General features: G+C 42.6%; 1 protein-coding gene across 1 annotated transcript in view; it reads left to right on the top strand.

Annotated features, from left to right (window-relative positions):
- The window catches only part of NEK11 (NIMA related kinase 11), a 114,617-nt gene that overhangs the window by 98,260 nt on the left and 6,538 nt on the right, over positions 1-9,819 (top strand). The window contains 4 exon segments of the mRNA XM_007472152.1: positions 2,087-2,205; positions 3,983-4,080; positions 6,707-6,810; positions 8,511-8,631. Of these exon segments, the coding sequence (XP_007472214.1) occupies positions 2,087-2,205; positions 3,983-4,080; positions 6,707-6,810; positions 8,511-8,631 (442 nt within the window).

Below are 9,819 nucleotides of genomic sequence, written 5' to 3'. Positions count from 1 at the left end.
AGGAATGCCTGGAACTTCTCATTTTATTATATTAACAAGATATGTGAGAGTAGTAGGTATCTTATTTTTAAAATACTGGACTAACTTTAGCTATCATTTTGCACTGCAGTTTTGAAAAAGTTTGCCTGACTGTGCTTACAATTATAGTGTGCATGAATCCAGTTCTTTGGGTGATCTTTTACATTGTGAGATATTGATTTCAAGTCGTCACTGTTATTTTCAAGATCTATGACTGTTTTGAGGGGCTCTATCTGGTTTTACAAAATAAAGCATGTGTATTCCTGAAAACTGCATGGCCCCTGGAGGCTCTGGTCTGAACTGTATTCCATAGGGATGAGAACTGCCTACAGAGGTCATTACAGTTTCCTCATAGTGTTTCTTTCTTTTTTTTTTTGTGGTACGCAGGCCTCTCACTGTCGTGGCCTCTCCCGTTGTGGAGTGCAGGCTCCGGATGTACAGGCTCAGCGGCCATGGCTCACGGGCCCAGCCACGCTTTGGCATGTGGGATCTTCCAGGACCGGGGCATGAACCCGTGTCCCCAGCATCCGCAGGAGGACTCTCAACCACTGCACCACCAGGGAAGCCCTCATAGTGTTTCTTTTTTTTTTTTTTTCCTGTGTACATATATTTTAATGTAAGTGGGGTCATCTTATACACATTTTAAAACTTGAATGTTTTTTATTTAACAAATATATGTATTTTGACAATCATTCAATCTAAGTATATGAATATACCCCAGACTTTTCATATTGTCCCCTCCTATGTACACTAAATATAAAGATGAAAATAGCTTTATTTCTGCTTAAAGAAACAATATTTTTAATGTAAAATATTCAGACAATACCAAAGATGAAAGAAATAGTTAAAAAGCAACTGAAATCTTGCCACACTGAGATGATCCCCATTTTGGTGACTAGTTAAGTCTATTCCTTTAGGTATTCACACAAGTGTAAACATACACCCATATCTACCACATACATGTTTATAATATTTATCAGTGGATTACATACAAGTTGATTTTTATCACAAAATTGTTTTACTTGTGCTTGGGGATTTTTATCCTCCCTCCCTGTCCCCCCCTCATAGTGTTTCTTAAGGAGGGAGTTGAGTGCAAAAGGCATTCCACTATTGAGCCCTAACCAAGCCAGGCACAGAAGCAAATGCCATTGAGAATGTGGTCACAGACCTTTCAATACATGGTTAATGTAAGCACATTTCTTTAACTGAAGAAAGAGTCTCTCGAATAATATTGGCTAACATTTTCAGGGGTAATGACCATATGCTTTGCTCTGTTATAAGCTCTTTGCATGAATTAACTCATTTAAACTCACAACAACCCTACAAAGTAGGTACTATTATTATTATTATTTAAACAATCATAGAGAGGTCAAATAACTTGCCCAAAGGCATACAGCATGTAGCCTGGGAGCTAGGATTTGAACCTAGAGAATGTTCTTAACTGTGCAATTAATCACTATGTCATACTGCCATAAAAATACCTACTGTATGAAGCCTAGAAGATAAGGCATATTCAATAACTTTTAGCTATTATAAAGGGATACATTTTGGGATACTTGTAAATGTCAGGCACTGTACATACATTATCTCATATAATACTCAGGATAGCCCATTCGTTATGGATGAGAAAACTGGGGTTCAGAGAAATTCAGTAACTTGCCCAAGGCTACAGAGCTAATGAGTGGTAGAGATGGGATTCAAACCCTGCCTAATTCCAAAATTGTGTCTTATCCACATGGTTGAATTAGTCTGCCAGTCTATTTACTCCTTAAGGGCCAAGATCCTAATTTGTCTTGCACTATGAAAACCAGTCATAGGCAATGAAATGAGCAGAAATTTGCAAAGTACATAATTTGCTTTTAAACAAAAATCTAGTTTAAAAAATATTGCCAATTAACCACAGTCCTTCTTGGCTAATTACCTACCCAGAGTTTATTAGTTTTCACTTGGCATGTCTTGAGATGCTTTTCCCTTCTCAGTAGTGTAATGATACTTCTGTAAAATACTTGTTTAATTTTTCTGAGTATTTTTGGGATGGGTTGCACATGGGAATCTTTATTATCTATAGGCAGAAAAAATCCACCTACAGACCCTGTGGACACTGTCTGAGGTACAGAAGATGACACCAAGAGAGAGGATGTGGCTGAGGAAGGTCCAGGCAGCTGATGAGGAGGCCAGGAAGCTAAAGTAAGTGACCTTCCCTTAGCGCCCTGGGCCCTGGGCTGCTTCCCAGGGCTCTAGAGGAACTTGCTGAAGAAAAACAAAAACCACAACAAGAAAATGCACATATTTATCAGTTTATTCATTTATTCATTCACTCATTCCCTCAAAAGATGGTTATTGAGCCATAGATGGTTATTGGATGCCAGGCACTATTAATAGCAGGCTTTCAGTCTTGTGTGAAAAGAAGGATTGAATATCAGGGAGGTTATTAGGAATGAAAATATAAGGTCAGCCTCCAGACGAAGCCCCTTTGTTGTTGACACCTTCTGTACCCAGCACCGTGAGGGGGTGATAAGGTGGCCTCACTATTCTGTCCACACTCCCCAGGTGTTTGCTAAACCCCTCTGCCCAGAGCCCTGGCTGCTGTGTACCTGCAGGAAATTGCTGGCCGTAGGAAGGAGCCTGGAAACAACTCTGTTTTGTCAGGTAAAGCCCTTCACAGTCTGCTCTGGGCATGCTGCTGGTGTGAGAGATCACAAGTGTTTAGAGTTTACACATGAAAAGGGGGTTCCAAAGAGCCCAAAACTCCCAATTTCTCAAAGACTGATTTTTCAGCTGGTATGTGACCCAACTGTCTAATTTTTCTTCTTCTTTCTTCCTCTGCCAATTTTTTGGTGGCTTAGAAGCCCCAACAAAGAATTAGAGAGACAAAAAAAACCCTGAAACTCAAATCTGTCCAATGTGATATCATTCAGTGTTCAGTTGGAAGATATGTGCAAACCAGTACACCACTAAGTGTGGATTTTGCTGAAGAAATATAGTCATGAAAGTTGTTTGGACTGTTGCATCAACTCAGTCCCAGATCTATTTCTAACACCTCAGGAATGGCGATATTTCCAGGGTACCATGGTTCATGTCATTGGTTGAGGGTGAAAGGAAAATTAAATCTCTGACAGGAACAGATTAAAAAGGCAATTTAATAACTTGCACATTACAATTTATTTTTCAAATTAAAACTATTTTTAATATGCAAAAAAGTCATAGGTCTACCTCATGGCATTTAATATTTTTGTTATTAAAGGCAATGATTTTTAAATAAGTTTGTTCTTGATTTTATGAATGAATTGCATTGGAGTGGTTTTGATTATTGTTTCTAGGAGTTGAGAAAGGTCATGTGTTTTAGGTAGAAAACGACTCTATTGTCATGAGGGTTATAATGTACCCATGTTATAGACAAGAAAATTTGACTACAGGGATATTCAGTGATTTTTCAAGAAATCTAAGTATAAATTAGCATACAAGTAATCACAAGAACTCAAATCTTTCCTCCAGTTTAATAGCAGGTCTATTAAATTCAACTCTTCTATTTTGTAGAGGAAACAGAAAATGTCTGAGAAAAATTCCCCTTCACAGTGGCTCTCATATTCTTTTCCATAAATTCTTTGAAATGCAGGTTTTCCACATCTATGGGTTTGTTACCCAGTTATTCATATGTGTTGGGCTCTCTCCTGAGCATCAGAGACACACTCCTGTCCTTTGTAAGCACAGGCCGAGAGCACACAGGAATGGCACCACCCTCTTCCCCTGAGTTCTGGGTTCTTGAGGGTGAACAAAGAGCCAGCATCCTGCGTGCTTTAAAGGAAAATCGAGTGGGGCTGCACCGCACTCACGTGATGAGGGAGAGACTGCAGGCCTGGCTGCCCTACACCCCAGTCTGCCTTTTGAAACAGGGATCACACTTGTGTAACACAGATGTGGTTTTAGCAAATTGCAGCTCTTTTTCTATGTTCACTTTATGCAGAAAGGTTTTGGAAGAAAAATATGAAGAAAACAACAAACGAATGCAAGAACTGAGATCTCGGAACTTGCAGCAGCTGACTGTGGATGTGCTCCACGTGAGTGCACTTCTGTTTTAAATTTTACAAAAGACCTTTTCCTGCCTCAGATTCTTCAGATTCATGGGGCCAGTTGGGTAGGAAAAGGGACAAGGTAGGGAAAAAAAGCATCCAGACCAACTCTGCCCAATTCCAGGCTGGACTGGGATTTGTTTTAGAACGTAGGCCAACAATTAGTGATGGCACTAATTCAAAGCAGCTGTACCAAGTGCCTGCTGTGTAAGGATGACTTAATCTGCATTGAATGAACAACCGAGGAGTTAAAAGTATGACTTTGCAGAACAAATGTGTGTCTATCTAATTTTGAATTTCAGCTGTGCTATTGTTGCTTTACTTCTTTAGTCCACTGTTCTTTTTCTGTCATTTTTCGTTCTTTCCCTCTTTATTTTCTGTCTCCCATCCATATCATCGTGCGTTGTGTTAATAACCCCTTTCAAACTTTGGAGAATTATCATACATATCCAATAATAGGGTTGCAGACTCACATGAAATGCACCCCAAATTCATGTCCTCTGCATCCCAAACCTCTGAATACCATCTCCTAATGGTTAAAGATATCTTCATTGGCCTTGGTGTGGACTTTGATACTTAAGGTAGTCTTTCTTCAGGGTTGTATTTGGATAATAGACATCAACACCAACCTCCTAGCTCTTTGGTAAAAACAATTTGGGAAGGAGTCCTTTTTATGGAAAACTTTATTGTCTCAAATTCTGGTTATTTGTTCATTGGTCATCCTTGTATCTCAGGGAGATTCTTTCCTTTAGCAGGAAGAACCAAACCCCTGAGGCTGTGGGGATGATCCCTGAGGTCTGGGGATGCTCATTCTACTGTAGCTCAGTAATCACAGGGCTCTGCACCCTGGGGTGTGCCGGAGCCCTGGGCAGAGCTCATTTGCAGACAAGGCAGAGCGTGGGAACATTGTTTTCTGCCTCCCTCTGATTGGTGATCCACTTTTCTCAATTACTTAGTGGTTGGGAGTGCTTTAGAGTTCTGAAAACCCAAAGTTGGAGCAGATGGGGGCCCAGCCTACATTGACCTTAGGAGTCTCTGTCCATCAGGCCCCTTAGCAGACAGTATGTGAGTGCTGACGCTGCTCCATCCCAACCCCTGTTCTCCACCATCTCTTACTCCCAGGGAGGCTGGCCTCAGAGATGTGGGAGTGGGATGGTTCCTGCTCACAGAACCTTAGGGTGGAGAAGTTGCCAGCTGAGGGGCAGCAGTGTCAGACCCCTACTCAGGGAAGGGTCTTGACACCACCAAGCCCCCTGCAAACACTGAGCACCCTCCTTCAGCTCCCCAGATACTTTCGAGGCCCTGAAGTGATGACTTGTGGAGGTAGGTCATCTTCCCCTCAGGATTGAGACTGCAGATTCCTGCACATCCCCAACAAGAGTCTGGCATAATGATAAGAATTCTGCATTTGTTAATATATGTAAAATACTTGTTTAATCAGCTGATAAAAACCAGGACATTTTTCTGGAATGCTCAGGGTCCCCTGCTTCTAAGGGATTTTACCCCCAGAGATTGGAAATTGAGGAGTACAGACGTGATAATATTTTGTTTTATAAAGCCTAAATAACTTTATTCTTAAAGTTAGCATATGGCAAATAAAAATGTAGTTTCAAGTACGATCTTACATTTTAATGTCTGATAACTTACTTAACTTCTTTGCTTTACTTCATTGGCCTTAAAAGTAATAATTTCTGTGTTCTTTTTCATTTCCAATATGATTACTATTAGTGTGAAGCAACAACACTGTATGAGGTCTTGTCCCTTCTATAAATTAGGGCCCTTGGGGAATCCTAAAGTCACTTAAGATTTTATTAGCTCTATATTATCCTACAGAACATGGGAGTCCAGATCTTGGCCCAGTTCAAATGAGGAAAGTGAGGATTTCACAGAGATTTTATGAAGTCCAAACTCATAACCTCCACAGTGTCTGCCTAGTTTCTCCCAAATCCACCCCCGTCCATTAGCAAGGAGCAAAGGCAGGAGGGAGGTGCCTGCTGCTGCCTTGACCAGAGATGGTGGTTCATTCTTTGGTCATGTAAGATTCAGTATCACCAACGTCTTTGGTTCTGAGCTTTCCAGAAGCAAGTTTCCTAAGTTGCATATTGATGTAGGCAGGAAGTGCTCCAGGCAGCCCCTGGCTCTTGAAGAGAAGACCCTCCTTGGGCTGATTCTGCCTAGTGCGCAGGGTTGTTCAGCACCACAGGTCTCTCACCCTCCTTTGTGCAGTTACATCAGCCGTTTCCCTCTGACCCATCAGTAGCATCCCACTTTCTCTCTTTCAAATGTCACCGCCTCTTCAGGAGAACTGTCTTTGACCTCAGTCTACTAGCCCTCCTCCAAATTCTTATGTTTTCTAGCAATGCTTCTCAAACTTCAAAATGTACCTGAATCACCTCTTGGTCTTGTTGAAATGTAGATTCTGATTTGGCTAGTCTGGGGTGGGGCTTGGGATGCTGCATTTCTAACATACTCCCTGGTGATTCCTATGCTGCTGGGCCAGGACCGCACACTGATTAGTAATGGACAGAAATTGGGGTTCTTGAAAGCAGCTTCAGACGAAGGAGGATCTGGAAAAGCCATGATGAGCGGACGTTCCTATAATCTCTTTAGGAAAAAAGAGCATTTAATGGGAATTGAAGAAAAGGAGGGGCAACCTGAGGGAAGGCTTTCTTGTTATCCCTGGAGGAGGTTGGAGAGAGGAGGCCAGGCAGAGAGGAGACCAGTCTGATCACATTCACAGGCACAGGAGTGAGGCAGTCGTAATATATTCAGAGAACCAAGGAGGGGGAGCTGATACTTTGCAGATGGACTGAAGGGTCTAGACATCTCATAGAAAGGCATCAGTGAGCTGAAAAGGATGAAATACAATGTGAGAAATAAGCTGGATTAATTGGATGCAAGAGGCTAAAGAAAAACATGATTAAGAAGGAAAGAAGGAAGAGGCACACATTCCCATCTTTGCCCAGATGCACATTTGTGGTTGAATTTCTTCCTCCTCTCGCTGGGGCTCTGTTCTTTAGTCCTCTTCCTTCTGTCTGGCTGGCTGAAGCAAACCTCATTATATTTCAAAAGCAGTTGTAGGAGATAGAATCACAGTTAGGGGAGAGACAGGCTGGCTGTGTCACCTCTTAAATGTTTTAACAGTTCTTTGAGGCGTTTAGGAGAGTGGCTTGCTTTTTTTTTCAGAATCTGACTGATGGGGCCTTTTACGCTGTAAGGCATTTTCTGCTCCACTGAATTTGGGCTTTGAAATCTTGAAGCGTAGTTGACTGTGGAATCATGTTGGCACCATTTCTTTAAAGGATGGTAGCTTAAAACAACAAGATACCACGATGCACACACTAAGCCCTGTCTTTCTTTTATCCTGGGGTGTATGCAGGTGTGATGGTTTCTGTGAAAATTGTGTGGCAGATCAGGCCTCCAAATGTGAAACAGTCCTGGGGATCAAAGAGCAGATCAAGTCTTGCTCCTTCTAAGAGAAGCAATTATAACAATTCTGTTCTCTTCAAAGAGAACCTCAGAAAATCAAAGTCAACTGAGAGTCTAAATACTTGTCAAATAATTTCTGAAGTGCACACAGAGGCACATTTCATGCAGTCTCTGCTTTTTGCACTATCAGTGACCCTTTGAAATTTGGAGCCAGTTTCACCTCCTGCAACAATAATTATTATACAGTACAAAAAATGGACTTCTTAAAAATATTTTATGACTGTATTTCCACAGATGCCACATCACAGTGTAGCACAGCTATGTTTTACTTATTCATTTAAGATTAGTTTGAACTTTCTCCTTTTGATACGAAGATGCTCTTGGAATAGTTCTCCATGAAAGCCATTTACCCAGGAAAACAGGTCAATTCAGCATTAGCTCTGGGTGACAAACACACACACACACACACACACACACACACACACATGCACACACACACACACACACAGAGTGATTAGTTGACATGCCTATTGAAATATTTGAGAAGTTTAACTTTTATTTTTTTGAAGTGAAAACTCTTTCATGTCACCTCTTAGATCTCTTTCTTTTAGGAAATTGAAATTCATAGAATCACAGAGTTTTAAAGCTGGAGGAGAGCTTTAAAAGACATTATTGAAGCCAGCACCTCTAGTCTTGAGATGAGGAAGCTGAGTAGGGCTGGACATCCTGCCCGCCTCACCCTCACCATGACCCTGACACTCAGGCCAAGGGAGGTTATATGATTTGCCCAAGGTCACCTGCCGAGTTAACTCAAACCTGTTCCTCTCATTCCAAGTTGCCTTCTTGAGATTTGAAAATGTTATCATGTTTAAGGGAAAGGATTAGGTAGGCTTCTGTTTCTAAGTCATCTTCTAAACAAGAATATTGTTTCATTTGTGGTAATGCTGTTTCCTCTGATCAGCTTCTCATGAATTGTTCATTACCTTCTGCAAGGAATTTGATGACCCAGCTTCAGAGGACCTGCCTGAGTCTCAGCCCATTCCTTCCCTGGATCTTGGCACACTTGGGTCAAGTGTAGAGGACACCGTAGCTGACCTTGGAGATCATGGTATGGGTTTGCATTAGCCTGCAGAAGGCTGCTCTTGGATGACATGTGTGTTGGTGAGGCTGACCCTCCCGTGAGCCTGGCCGGCCTCTGGGAGAAACCTTGGGTGTATGTGGCCACCTTCCATCAGTTTGCCAGAGCTGGGCTGTGGTGGTGAAGAGCAGAGAAGCTGAGGGCTTTGTCCATCCTCTCTTGTCTTGTCATAGCGAAGATGAGCTGGAAACTCGCACCGGATGAGGGACCTCCGCTTCTACATGAGTTAAACAGCATCACTACTAATATGTGTAAGACTGTGAATGCTCTGAAGTAAATTGTTTCCCTGGCTCTCATGAACCAGAAAAAAAGTGCTCAGAGCTGTCAGCCAAACTGGGGAGTTATGTCATAGCCTAATGGTATCAAGCATGAGTTTTAGAGTAAAAAAGCTGGCCCTATCAGGGAAGACCCTGGCAACAATCTGTCTAGGTCTCAGTTTCCTTTACCATGAAACAAGAATAAAGCAAATTAGCTAAGGCCTGTGACGTGCTCTCAGCTCCATGCCCAGCACATGGTAAAAACCAAAGAGAGGGAAGCAGTTCATGACTCTGAGGGGCAGGGCTGGGAACGTGGGGCCTCAAAGTCCTGTAGGGCCACTGACAAGTGTCAGGAACATTGTAGGCACTCAGTGAACATTCTTTGAGTGAATGAATGTGTGAATGAATGACATGTCTCGACCTCTGAGAAGCAGATGCCAAGATGGGACTAAAAGTGCAAGGACATTATTAGGGGAAATGTCTTCATAAAAGGAGTTAGGAAAGGCTGAGAGAACTGTCAGACTGCAATTCGAGTCTCATTCCAAGTGAAGAAAGAGGTTTGCTGGATGAGCCCTAGTCTGCGAGGCAGTCAGAGGCAGCCAGGACGTCAGGAAGTGCTTCAGGAGACTCAGCTGTCAGAGGCTGCGTGTCCTTGCTGCGGTGGGCCTGGGGTGGGGATGGCGGAGGGGTGTGGTAGCCTCACTCTCCTTGTGGGTGAATGTCTTGAGGTGCGTCCTCGTGGCTGGAACTCTCTTTGGCAGCAGCTGAGTTCTCCTTCCAAAGAATGGAGGTAGTGAAACTTGGATTTGGCTGGTCATCTCAGCCCAAATCTGCATTCGATGTCTTCCTGATGGAGCTGTTAGAGCTCGCGCTGCCTTCCTCAGCTGTGAGGAGACTAGGAGCTGAC

The sequence above is a fragment of the Lipotes vexillifer genome, unplaced genomic scaffold, assembly GCF_000442215.2.
Source record: "Lipotes vexillifer unplaced genomic scaffold, Lipotes_vexillifer_v1.1 scaffold884, whole genome shotgun sequence".
Classification (NCBI taxonomy): domain Eukaryota; kingdom Metazoa; phylum Chordata; class Mammalia; order Artiodactyla; family Lipotidae; genus Lipotes; species Lipotes vexillifer.
This window is presented reverse-complemented; position numbering and strand designations above follow the sequence as displayed.